At 35.9% G+C, this 13782-nt stretch overlaps 1 protein-coding gene across 1 annotated transcript in view; it reads right to left on the bottom strand.

The window, feature by feature from the left end:
• The window catches only part of MYCBP2 (MYC binding protein 2), a 190672-nt gene that overhangs the window by 21459 nt on the left and 155431 nt on the right, over positions 1-13782 (bottom strand). Inside the window, exons 60-72 of the mRNA XM_084260757.1 lie at positions 13457-13626; positions 12649-12893; positions 11865-12032; positions 10040-10197; positions 9414-9613; positions 8058-8207; positions 5282-5442; positions 4781-4937; positions 3912-4136; positions 3257-3322; positions 1785-2024; positions 1544-1642; positions 518-598 (exon numbers count right to left, since the gene is read on the bottom strand). Of these exons, the coding sequence (XP_084116883.1) occupies positions 518-598; positions 1544-1642; positions 1785-2024; positions 3257-3322; positions 3912-4136; positions 4781-4937; positions 5282-5442; positions 8058-8207; positions 9414-9613; positions 10040-10197; positions 11865-12032; positions 12649-12893; positions 13457-13626 (2120 nt within the window). The remainder of the gene's footprint in view (positions 1-517; positions 599-1543; positions 1643-1784; positions 2025-3256; positions 3323-3911; positions 4137-4780; positions 4938-5281; positions 5443-8057; positions 8208-9413; positions 9614-10039; positions 10198-11864; positions 12033-12648; positions 12894-13456; positions 13627-13782) is intronic.

Here is a 13782-nt window from a genome sequence, read left to right as displayed (position 1 = left end):
TAAGTGTTCAGAAGAAAAAAAGAAAAGAACATACTCTGAATACTGGTTTATGTTAAAAAACCCACATAAGTAAGAAAACGACAAAGTCAAACTTTCATTAACTGCAAGAAAGAATAGTTTAAGAACCTCTGTCATTAAATACTTGTTGATGACAGAAATGGGGAGAAAAGCATGCAAAACTAAGAATCTAGACTGCCACTGAAGGACTCAGAAATTTGACTACTACATTATGATCAGCCACCATGAGTAACCATCTATAACTTAATTCTAAAGCCTTTCTTTTTAAATTGAGCCAAATAGGATAGGGTTTTTCATCCTATTAAAATGGATTTTTCCAGTGTTACTTTCAGCAACTCTTGAATACAAAATGCACAAACTATTCAAAATGTAACCCAAAATTTGATAATCAAGAACAGAAGAAGTGGAAGCAGCAAGAAATAATATATTCATTGAAAACGAGCATATTTATTATAGTGCACAAACATTTAATCCTCAGAGCATTCCAGAATGAACCAACCTGCTTCTGCAGATTTGTCAGTTTGCTCCGGCTGAATATGATCCCTACCATGTGCTCCTTCAGGTCTGCATCTGACGTTGCCTTCATAAAAAGCATATTAAATATTAGATCAAGAGTCTCAAGAACATTTCTTAGTTACTGCAGCAATTAACATGGGATATGTTACTTATATGTTAACATGGAATTTTGCTACAGAGAAATAAGGTATATAGTCAAGGTCAATTTAACTATGGTTAATAAATACCTCCAAGATGTGTTTACTTTCTTTCTCTTCAGAAGAGGACATTTGAGCATGGAATACAATGAAATAATTATCCAAGGTTCAGCCCCTTTGCCTAGTTTAATTCAATCACCAATTAAATCCTTGTGAAGTGATGCACAGAACATACTTTGCAGTTGTATTTCACAGTAAAAGAAACAGGGAACCCCAATGAAGTCACCAGGCATAAGAAATATACACTTTTACCAAATGTAAAATTCAGTCATGGAACTTAATGCCACGTGGTACTGGGTACAGCAAAAGCATCTATATCACCTGAAAAATGGAATTAGTGTCATTGAGGACTGTCCAATTTTGGCTATTTAGCATGACAGTCCAGCTACAATGACCTTTTCAGGAACACTTCTTAAACTAATCCTTGCTGGAAGACAGGAGAGTATACTGTGGAGAAGGATACTAGTGTGGTTTCTTAATATTTTTTTCTCTCAACAATAACAGAGCCCCTCAAGTCACAAGATAATTGGCAAGAAGGACTTTCAGGTTGACCTTTACTGCAGGTGTTAAGTACTTCCTGTAATTGTAGGCATAGTCTGTGCCACTGCTACAATGTTTCCATTAAAATGCATATGCTACAATTATCATTTACTAATAAAAATAATGCCAGATTAAAAAAAGATGCAATTGTGGCACTGTACTTCTCTTTTGATGTGAAAGTAATATAGCACAGGATGTAGGGAAAATACTGAAAATCCTCCTGGATCACTTTTTTTTCAGCAAAGTATTATTGATAGAATACAAATAAATACATTGTGTACTTTTTCTTCTCCTTCTGGGGAAGACAACAGTGCTTTTTCTTCTTGTTCTGGGGTTGGCTCAGCATCTCCAGAGATGAGTTTACCAAATACCTGTGGAGGAAAAGCAGTGATAATCAGCTTGCCTCAAAGATAACCTTATGCAGATGTCAAATTCTGCATTAAAACAAAACACTGAAAGTCTGTGATTTATATTAACTTCCACTGTATAACAAGCACATCATTAAGGTCTCACCTGGGATGTAATAAGTCGGAATACTCGCAGCGTCTCCGACTCACAGTTCCTTTGCTGAGCTACACTTGCTGAGATCTGGCCTGCTATTTTGATGCTTTCACCATCCTTCCACCCAAGGATTTTAACTTGTCGAACTCTGAGTGTGTTCTCTGGACCCTTCAATTCAATTTTGATGATGTGATTATCACCTCCAGGAAGTTCACTTGTTACCCAGCCAATGTGTCTTGAATCCAGGTCTACCTATTAAACAGGAATATAAAGATGGGAACTGACATTACGTCAAACCAAAGGCACCAACCTCTAAAACAAACCCATCAGATATCATTGGAACCAGTATAGTGCCTGCTGTGAAATTTTCATCCTGAGCAGCAAGACTCTCATGCTTAATTATGAAAATACTCAACCTCATGAATTCAGATTAGAAAACAACCCCGCAAATACAAAGAAAACAACTTAAAATCAAAGAATGTGTCAGGTTGGGAGGGACTTTTACAGGTCATCTAGTCCGACCCAATGAAGGGGTTTTTCTGTTCTAATTTGCAACATCTTTTGGAGCTGCATCTTGCCTTAAAACGCTTTGTGACGATAGGAGGCAGAGAAAAGCAAAGCCTCTCTCTGTAACGAGACAAAGCTTCTTGAAGAATTTTAACACTGACTACCAACAATCTGAGTAATAAAATTTTGAGCCCCAAATGGTAACTGCCTGCTTGAAACATATCTCCAATGGGTCACATCGGTGTGAAAACACAAAGCTTTGTTCTATGTGCAACAAATAACCACCCAACACTTGGCTTGGCAACAGAAGTACAAAGACTGAACACCACTCTGAGCTTCAGTCTCCAGACAGAAGTGTTCAGCTAGCTGAAGCTGAGAACTGAAACATCAGGTGCTATAAATGTGTGTTAGACCATGTCACTACAAAAAATAGCCTTGAGGGTAAATGATTTATTTTCTCCCTTCTCACTGCATTCTACACTTCCACCAACTCTAAAGGTGCATTTCTCTAATAAAAAACGATTCCATGAAGCAGGTGACAGTGCACCACTGCGCAGCCAGACATCAGAATACCTAAAGATGTGTAGTACCACTTAATGCAATTATTTCAGGTATGTTTAAGATAAGTAAAGGAAATGAAACAGCTTGTTGAAACTTATAAATTGAAACCTAAACAGTCTTTTTTTAAGCTTTCTACATGATCTTATCCTTTCAGCTGTAGTATATAAAACAATAATCTAAGAAACATTTGACATTGCCTTCTTCCATTTCAGTAAAGTAAAAGCTTGATCAATATTCAGTATGACTGAATTCTGCCATTAATGACACAATTATCATCCAATATTATTATGATTCAGCAGATGTTTGTAAAATAATTTATCAACCATAAAAACTGGAAGCTATTTGCTTAGAAAACCTGCTATATGCAGCCAAAAAGTGACGGCAGTTATTCAATATCAACTGCTAAAAATGTTTACCTGCTTTATTCTGCAGAGATCTTCTACTGCCTTGCCAGTTAGGAAGGTCATTGAAGTCACTTTGTTCTACAACAAACAAGCAAAATAAGTGTAAAACACTACAACTGAGGAAGTGTTTTGACTATTTCTTCCCTGTACTGAGTACAAAGTTAAGTCAGACAAGTTAAAAAGTGATCAAAACCAAGGACAGAATTCCAAAACACGGTTCTCAAAAAGAGATATAATTTGCTCTTGTAATAAAAGTTGGAGTTGAAGAACTATTTATAACTTTACTGTACAGGTTAATAAATATGAATGAGGTAGTAAGTCTAGAAAACAGCCTGGATTTTATGAAAACTCCTTATTTGAACACTTCTACAGAAACTGTGAGCAGGAAAAGTAACTTAGGGAATAATGAAATGCTTGAAAATGTTACCTAAACCTCTGAGCATTAAGCTTCCCAGTTTGAGGTTCTTGCAAACTGCAAATCTAGTTGGATCGGTCTGACCATACCAGGAACTGCTTTCAAACCACACCAATTAGAAACTCCACTTTGAAATGTGAGCTTCTAAATTAGAATTAGAAATTGAACTGGACAAACAGAAGAGTGGTGCTTGATTGATAGGCGTATACAGCTTTGGCTATGCACCTTCAATGAGAGACATTTTCATCTTACCCCAAGGTCTCTGGAGTTGTCTACATGAACACACACGTAACGTGCATTGATTCCTTTTACACAGTTGATTGTGATGTTTTTAGTCTTGTTTTTATCTTCATCTCCTGACTCCCAGAACGTTTCTGTAGACCCATCTGTTAAACTACCAATCATGGCTGGTCGGCTTGATGTTTTAATGTCAACAATGCTGGTTAGGTCTTTTAGACAAACAACTATACACAGTTCCTGTGAAAACAAATCAAAAGTATTAAAAATATCTGAAAGTAAGCCCAAATACAGGCATTATTTACAATTTCTGAAACCAGAGATTTCTATTCTGAGGAAAAGAACTCTTTGAATCAAAGAAGAAATCTTTTGTTTATTGGTTCAAATTATTCAGCTCTTTAAACCAAAGGAAATATTAATAGCTAAAATCTGAATATATTAGGAAATGCCCAAACGTATTCATAAATGGAAGAAAAAACTTTCAAGATAATGATCAGGAGTATTGATTTGTGCTCCTCAGAGTAATAGAGGGAAAAAAAGAAATCAGCAAGTACTGCAAGTATACAGCATTTTAATAAAATAATCTAACACTATGAACCAAATCAATTAACTAAATGAGTTGTAAGAGATCCCCAAACACCGTACTTGCAAATAAGCTTATGAAGCACTGCTCCAAGTGATACATGTGCTAAGGGATCAATATTTTAATCTCTAAAACTAAGTATGAGAACCTGAATATCCAGCAACAAGATCCCAAATTGAGGTACACTGGAGAAAACAGGACATCACAGGAAAGAACCTTTGAATTCAAACAGAACGATCTTAAGAAGTACAGGCGGGTTCACAGCCAAACTCTGCTTCTGAGGATGAGGTGCAATACTTGCCTGATTCATGACTTCAAAACCAGACTGAATACTGATGCTGAAACTTTCTTCGCTATCTCCATCATCAGATTTAGACAAGATGTTGTTGATATGATGAAAAACATTGCTCTGGTGCAGGAACTGGTGATCAGATTGTTTGAATTTGAGACTCCAGCACCTGAAATCACATTTAGTGGATTTTGAGATTTTGCAGACTGTTTAACAGACATAACCTACCAGTAAAACCACTACATTTTTGCTTTCCAAAACATTGTTCTATAAACATTAAGTTTCAATTTCTTGCAAGATCTTTTCTCTACCAAACCTTTCATACTATTATGTATACATATAAACATACATACATCTTTAACATGCCTCTTTCCTATGAGTAAGGACAGACATGCTCCTTTTCATACAGGCACATAAAGTTGTTTCAAGATTCCTATCTACACTGCAAAATCTAATAATCTATAATGGTACAACATTTCTATCCTTTTAAGAATTTCCTTAATTTGCACTTACCTTAAGGCCATTTGCTGTAATGCACTACCACTGGGAAGAGACATCATGAGATCAGAGATTGTCTGGAGAAGGCGATGAAAAGTGTGGGGTAACGGATGAGCTGCTTCACCAGCGATCACGATATCTGACAGGGGGTGTTCACACACTCTCGTGTCTTTTTCCTAAAAGGCAAAGTATTTTTTGTGCTGTTAACAGACTTTCAGAGAAAGAAGTTTAAATAAATAGAAATAAAAAACTTATATTGTATTTTGGGTTAAGAACACATGCAACAGTCCTGTAATGAATGTGAACTTGAAAGCTGTTCTGTCACAGAATTTTTACAGTAACAAGTCATACAGGAACACTAAACAAGGAATTCAGGAAGCACACTACCATGGATTTAAAAGTGTGAAATATTACACTGTGATAATCTGAAAGCAAACAAGTAAAAAGATATTCCAGGTGTTAACTTTTTAAAGCAGCAAACCCCAGCCGTAACAAGTTTGCTAATTAAGCTAAGGTTATCAGCTCTTATATTTCATTAGACCCATACAAATTATGATTCTTTGTCAGTATCAGACCAGCTGTGAGTTGGGAGTCAAGTTCCACTGGGCAGTGGGTATGAAGGCAGCAGTAGAGCAGCAAAGAGGGTGGGGGCCAGCAAGGTGTGTTACAGGAAGAGCAGCAAAGAAAGGAGGATGTTGTGATCACAAAGTCCTGTTTTAGAAAGCAGGGGAAAACTCATCTATGAAGAATACAAACTGTGTTCTCTGCTTCTTTTTTACAAGAAAATCTGCTTGAACCATGGAGCCCCATGCCCCCAGCCCAGTGTATGCTATCCAGAACCAGATTCAAACGTACTGTCTTACACCCATTGGATTGTCTGTGTATATCCTTGCAAATATAGTTCCCATAGATCTGAACTACTTGAATGCCTAGAAATGCTAAGGTCTTTGATGAAATCAGTTTTATGCACCTGTTTAACTAGACAAGAATCATCAAACCAGACATTCCTCTGCATCTTCTTGTGGGGCATCAATGGGGTAAAGTGAATTCAGCATACGCAGTAGGAAGCCTGAGATACAACTCAATGCTAAATATAATCAATTGTTCAGAAAAGGACCAAAGCCTAGGTATTCCCCTTGCCCCTATGTATCCTACCTACACACAGACAGGATCCTCCTCCCCCACCTCCTCTGCAGATCAGTAATTTTGGTTTGCTTTAGCAAGTACACTGTCCTTGAGCCTTGTGCATTAAACCATTGATGGTTCTGGATCACCATCCCCATCGCATATTAAAAGAATCCGGAAAAATATCTCATGTAAGAAAATGAATCACAGTTGTTGAAAAGCACCAAACTGCCTTAAATTCATTACATTGTGCATGTATAATTAAATGGGCATTTTTATCATGTGATCAGACTACTGAAGGAAGATTATGTGATTTTCATCTATACCACGAGTGATATTGGGTAATCAGCTGAAAGCTGTTGCCAGTTCCTTGCACGCCCATAAAACTATTCATCCTAGCCAAGTGACCAAGGGGAATTTTTAACTCCTCCCTTTGTTACATCAAAAGGGAAGCAGCATTCCCACCAGAGCAGAAGTGGCATATTTTTAACGTTTCTTTCTAATCTATGTATTTCAGTCAGTAATTATCCAAACTGCAGCTAAAATAATATTTGTTTAATCTTTGATATAGTAGAAGTTCTTATTCTGGAGGCTGACTGGCATAAGGACTAGTGGGAACTCATTTCCCTCATTCTAGCGATGCTTTTGATGTAGCAGCTGAAATAACAGGGCAGAAAATTGTTGGTGCCACACAGCAACAATATTCAGAATATAATACACAGAGCTACTGTAAATCAGCTTTAATGTAAACATGCAAGAATGTGGGACATCTGGAGATGGGTGGAATTATAAATCTGCACGTTGATACAGTACCATGGAAAAGTTAATATCCCACAAAATTTAGGACAAGACTACAGTTGGTTTGTACTACAACCATGTACCAGGGCTGCAATGCTGAAAAGACTCATTTCAGGACATCTCATTTTCAAGCTGGATTAGATTTTAAGTGATAAAAATGACCCTGTTCTACTAGTAGCCCTATCATTATTCCTTGAGCTATTCATTGTGGACAGGCTTTTAATCAGAGCTAAATCTAGGAGACTGTATGAAGACACCTTTTGTACGAGTAGTATGTTAGACTACATGATTTTACATACTACATTCTCAGAACATGCCACAGATTTTTCTTAAATCAATTAACTACATCTAGTGTACATGTGATTATTTTTATAGATACAATTATTTTTAAATCCACATATACATAATTACTCAAATTAACTACAGATTTTCAGAACTACAGCATTTTCTTGAAGTAAAAGACAGCATACCAAACAACAAAGCTTCTCTGAAAAATATTTTATCTTTTTCTCTATTTTTTTGCAGTAGCAAAAGGAAGTTACTGGGTTATCAATGTGCTTGTGCTGTTTTCGGTCTTCTTTGCCATGATTAATATTATGCATTAGAAGACTGCAATTCGTAACCACACAATTTTGCAATTTTAGAGGAAAGATTAATTGATCTGTGATTATAAAAAGCATTTAACTACAATTTTAGACTAAGAATTTTCCTTCCATAATTAAGGTTCTGTTTCACGGAGACAGGATTAAGGGTTTTTGGGAATTTGTGGGGTTTTTTATTAAACACGTAATAAAATTATATCTAAATGAACTAAAAAAAAATCAACAGATATATTGTATTGACTAAAGGAATGCTGAACCTCACTTACTTGTTCTGCATTTTCTTTATTTGATTTATTTTCTTCATCCTCCTCTTCTTCAGGCTCTACAGGTGCAGGAGTCAGGGAAGCCACAAAGTGCCATAAAATATCATGAAGAGAAGTTGTTTGAATGACATTACAAAGAAGCCAGTTGAAAGCCTAAAATAAAATGCACACAAAGTGTTACCAATTGGGTAAGCAAGCTTGAGGTAAAATAATTTCTTAAATTGTTTCTGCAAAGAGGTTCATTGATGCTTTTGGACAGGCTATGTGTTCAAGCATGACATACAGCTCTAGCTGAAACTGTTTATTACAATGACAACTGTTTACAGGGGACACAGTAAAGTAATTCATAAACACCACACCAAATTAAGTTCACTGAAAAGATGTTTAATGTTTTAAAAAGCAAAGTCCTTATGTATTTTTCGAGATTATTACAGGATGAGGTGGCAGCACTACTTACTAAAATTGCCTAACAAAGCAAAGATCCTTTTAAATTGAGAACTCTGCAGATTGAGATTTGGTTTCCTTTTTGGTCTCTGCCATTGTCAATAAATCACACCGATTTAGCCACTTCCAACAAGAACAAAAAAAAATATCAATTTTGGGGAAAAAAAGGGGCTTTAAAAATGTTAACATTCTTATGTTCTTCTAAATACTTCTGCAAGCTGATGCTTGGAAATTTGATGGTTAGTGGTTAACAGTAGAGGGGTGTTTTTTTACTTTTTTACTTAATTTGAGCAAATCCACCTGTATTTTCAATGTTACAAATACATGAAAAAATACCCATGCTGTATACAAGTTTAGAAGAATTTAAGCTTTATTAAATTTTTCAGAATTTAAGCTTTATTAAAACTTAAATTTGAAAAAGAAAAAAAAAAAACAAAAAAAGAGGAAAAAAAAAGGAAAAATATGCCTTAGTGAGGATGCCTCTTGCAGCATTTATTGAAGCCAAACTTTAATGGATCTTCTGGTTGCTCATTTGCTATCTACACAACAAGAGCAAGTTGTGAAATATCGCCAGCACCAAAACCATTCTAGAGAAAGAATCCTCAGTCCGAGATTTGAAAAAAAAATGGCAAGTAGGACCAGGAAGATCCTGAGCAAATGAGAAAGTAGTATTTATGTAATTGATTTCTGCAGAAGATTTGTTTATACAACAGAGACACTATTGCAGAAGGTTTTCAGGCAATACTTTTGTATCTCTAACTTTTATAGTTAATAATGCAAGTCAGTGAACTTTCAGAATAGGTTTACTGCACATGATAATTTTTTTTTTAATCTACATAAAACCTGTTTTAAATCTGAGACAGAGTTTACAAATGTCTTATTTTAATAATACAAGATCTGTTGGTACATAAATACCTCCATGGCAAAGACCCTGCAAGCAGATTTCCGTAAGGCCTGTTTCATTGCTATTTCAAGTCCTTCCAGGTCATGATGCTGGATTACAAATGCCAATACTGGCCACTGGAAATTTCTCTCTCCTTTGGAAAGAGAGCTGTGGGCGGAGATTAACCGAGAAAGTTCAGGAGATGGATGTCTCAGGAGGGAGGACCCCACTTCTATTCAAAAGCATAAAAATATGCATACATTAGATTACTTGTGCATTTTATTTCCACAGCAAAAATAGAAAAAAAACAGAGCAACTTTAGAATTTATATTTGTGTTCATTTTTTTTCTATGAGAAAAATGCTTTAAGAAAAACAACACAGAAAAATTATACTCCAGCTGAGAAAGAAAATACAACTTTAACATCAAGCACAAAAGATGCACCACAAATTTCAGAAACGTTATCAATTTCTGAGCTGTTTTTAGGCTAATCCTGTGCAGATTTGCAATCAGCTAATGTTTATTAATGAACAGAAATAAAATCCATTGCATATATTTCTAGAAAAGTGGCATTTGTCTACAGTTTCTGAGAAGAACTGTGAATCCAATGTCGTATCCTTGAGTATCTTTCTCACTGCTTCTGCTGTCTGTGCTCTTACCCGCGTCCCCGCTGTTGACTCTTCTCCTAGGGATGGCCTTCACACGTGCTGGCAAAATTGAATGCTGCTTGTCATACTCTGACGCAACAACGGAGTAAGATCTTTGAAAGACTGTACGCTTTGCAAGGTCTGTGTCTGTTATTGGGCTGGTTTCCAAGCTACAAAGAAATCAGTGAAGTTTACACCCATTAATACAGAGTATACCTGAGTTATGACATAAGTATTAAATAAAGGCACATGCATTTCATAATGACAACGCTACTACTGCATGGAAGTTTGTCTTATGTACCTAATAACTGTTTAAATGCTGGAAAAGAAGGAACATGTATTAGAATTACACATGATGAGAAAGCATGCAAGTGCTTTATGTAGTGATGCACATGGAAAGTTCCAAGAATTGATGTATTTTTAAAGAGAATACAAACATTCAGATCATGCCTGAACTGAAGTTTCAGACCAAATTTGCCCATAGAATGCATGTGAAAATGTTTATGGAGTGAATTTTTAATATGCAAGCCAACTGAAATCTGTAAATTTATGTGAAGTAAAAGTTTCTGTATCATTAGCCTTAAAGTCAACTTTCAATCGCTATGGCTACGCCTCTGACATGTTTTACTCCTTACCTTCAGTGGACTTCTTACAGTCTGCAGAAGAACTCCCAGCTTATGCTGTCCCTATAGGCCTCAGGAGACCATGGTGTCCACAGTTTTAATAAAGGAATATACCAATACGATGCACTCTTAAGGAGTTTTGTTAGAAAAGTTCTATTTCTGAAAAGACTACATTGTAGATTGTAGTATTCCAATAAATTGTTTTTGCAATCAGTATAAAATATAACAGATTGAAATAAAAACAGATTAAAAGCAAATTTTATCTTCATTACATCCTCTTTCTAATATGAGGAACCACTGTCTGATATCTAAAACCACGAGCATCTAAGTTGATTCCAGACTATTATTAAGCAAGAGCCCTCTTTTCCCTGGCAAAACCAATTAGTCTGTAATTGTTTGAATTAGATCATAGCAAACTTATCGAGATAAGAAGTTAGCTTATCCTGACATAAGCTATCCTGTACTCTTGGTCCTAGATAGCAGTAAATTGTCGTTTCTTCTGTGGCAGTTTAACTTCCCACAGAAGCAGCAGCAATGCTTGCTTTGACAACTGTAAAGAAATCAAATCCCCTCCTGTTCAAACTTCCCTCTGTAATGAAATCCTGAAAGGAGGATAAATGATACTTTCTTTCAAAAAAGCCCATTCATCTTCACCTGTCAGCTGTGTTACAGACTAGAAATACAAGGGGGAAAAATGCTACATTTTCAAGTAGCTCACAGAAGCTTTGGTCCTTCGATTACTGCCCTCTAGATCACTTCTTGAGTTCTGCATTTCTGTAGAGTCTAGAAACTTGTGTTTATCTCTGTGGGGAAATAAACAGTCCTGGACTAAGGACTACAGATAAATTTCCTTGAGGTATGACAAAAGTCCCTACAATTCCTGAACAAACTTTTTTCCATCTTTAGGTTCTAAACCCAAGACCTTTCTAGGGAGAAGCAATTAGTTTGCATTACAGTTAAAAGTTTCAAATCTGATTTGCAAACTCACATCACTGGCAGTTGAAAACATACCTGATGCACTATTCACTGAAGACACTTTTTTGACTACAGCTTCATAGCATTTCTGTCTTTTTTGCTGCTGTTTCAGAGACTGATCTGGGCTGATGGGATACTTTTAACTGCTTAACTAAAGCAATATTTTCCCTTTTTCATAAACTGGTGTTACACTAATGTATTAGCATTTGTAGGTAGTACCTAGAATGACAAGGGAGTACCTTGGGGGCATAGATTTCATGTTACTCTCTGGCTCTTCGAAGACATTAGGGCTTGCATCAGGAGTAACTGAGATGTACGGTGCTGGCACTGAAGTTGAGCGCAGGTACCTCATCTCATCCTGGAAAAGGTTGTCGTCCTGGTACCCAACAAAATTTTCATGGTGATGCCTACATCAAATTAGAATTTTAAATTAGAATTAAGGATTACAAGTTCCTGAAGCACACACACACACACACAAGTCCTTTGCCATTATATTTAGCCAGCCAATGCTATTCGTTTACTCCTCATCTAATGCACTTAAACTGGTTGTGACTTACAAGTTTAAGTAGAAGAAAAGACATTTTCATCCAACAGGGAGTGTGGATCACCCTTTGCTATCTTTCAGTGTATTATCTTTACTATTTTAGGTATATCCATCATAAACATGAGACACTACAGTGACATCTACTTAGAAATATGTAAGCACAAGTCTTCTGGTTTCCTTCTTGCTATTGACTGTGAAGAGAGAAAAGCAGCACATGTCTGCTACTAACACACACTAAGTTAAACTCTTCAGAAAATTCAAAATACTTTGGACCAAAAAAAAAAAATACACTGTTGTTAAGAAGTATTTATCATCCAAAAGTTATTCAGGGAATGTTTCACCCTTGGAGCAAATAGAATCTAAGAAAACACCGTTAAGAAGCAGGAACGAAGTATTTTTTCAAATCCAATTTACACACATATTTATCCACCACTATAAATATATTTTAAAATCAATATTGATAAACTTCCTTTAATTACCTTGCTAAAGTCTGTAGATAGAGACATGGCATTTTAATGGGAAAGTCTTCAGAAATTCCTTCTTTGACACTGGGAAGTTGAGATTGGAATGCTTTTGCAGGGTGATAGCAGAGGATACTGGGCTCAGCAGCACTACTCAGTGACAGTAAATACAGTGCATTGGCTTTAATCACTTGATGAGCTTCCATAGTTGGCAAGGCACGTGGGGTCTTAACTTGCATTGGTTTTCTCCTAGATTGTTTAATCTAGAGAAATTTAAACAAGGTTCATTTAAACTACACTTTATCACAGGAAAAGCTGAGAACATCACTTATACTAAAGTTGCTTGACTCTTCCTGTAATAGAAAACATTTCAAAACTAAGTGGTAATTTATTATTTTCATAGCTTTACAGACTTAATAAAGAGATGAATGCTTTGATGTTTTCTTCATGATTAATTTTGTATTCAAGACACACAGAAAGTTATAGTACTCATATTTCAGTAAGCAAAACAGAATTAATTTAAATAAACTGACATATACTTTTAAAAAAATTAGGTACTATGCTCAATGCTGTAGTTGTATGGGGATAAAAAAATAAAATTACTTTATGAATTTGAAAACACTACTGTCTGAATCTGGTCAGAAGTAATCAGCAAAGTTTCCATATTACTATTTTAAACCTTTTCATGACATAATGGGATATTCTAAAATCTTTAAATGTTCTGAAATTTCAGTTTTTAAACTAGCCCTAAACTTATTTTCAAGTTGCAAACATGGTATTATTAAGCAGATAGAGTGTTGAACTTATGAGAAACAGATGAGAATACCTTCTCTCTTGCTGCTGCTTGCTTCTCACGGAGATATTTTTCTCTGCATCGATCGCAAACCAAATACCAAGTGCTTCCTCCAATGCCACCATCACCACAATTACCAGCCCATCCTCCACAGAAGTGCCCAATGCTGTTATAGCCTTGGCCACCTGCATACCGGCCACAACCTACATCAGGCAAAAACATGGAAAAAGTTATTTCAAAAGGATTATTGTTATAATATTACTTATTACTGTAAGAGAGGGATGGAGAAAGGGGAAGGAAGACACTTGTCTTTTCCTGGCTTAATTCTCTGCTTTTCTGTATCTCTGAAGTGAATTAAC

Source organism: Gallinula chloropus (genome assembly GCF_964237585.1).
Source record: "Gallinula chloropus genome assembly, chromosome: 1".
In the NCBI taxonomy this organism is placed as follows: Eukaryota; Metazoa; Chordata; class Aves; order Gruiformes; family Rallidae; genus Gallinula; species Gallinula chloropus.
This window is presented reverse-complemented; position numbering and strand designations above follow the sequence as displayed.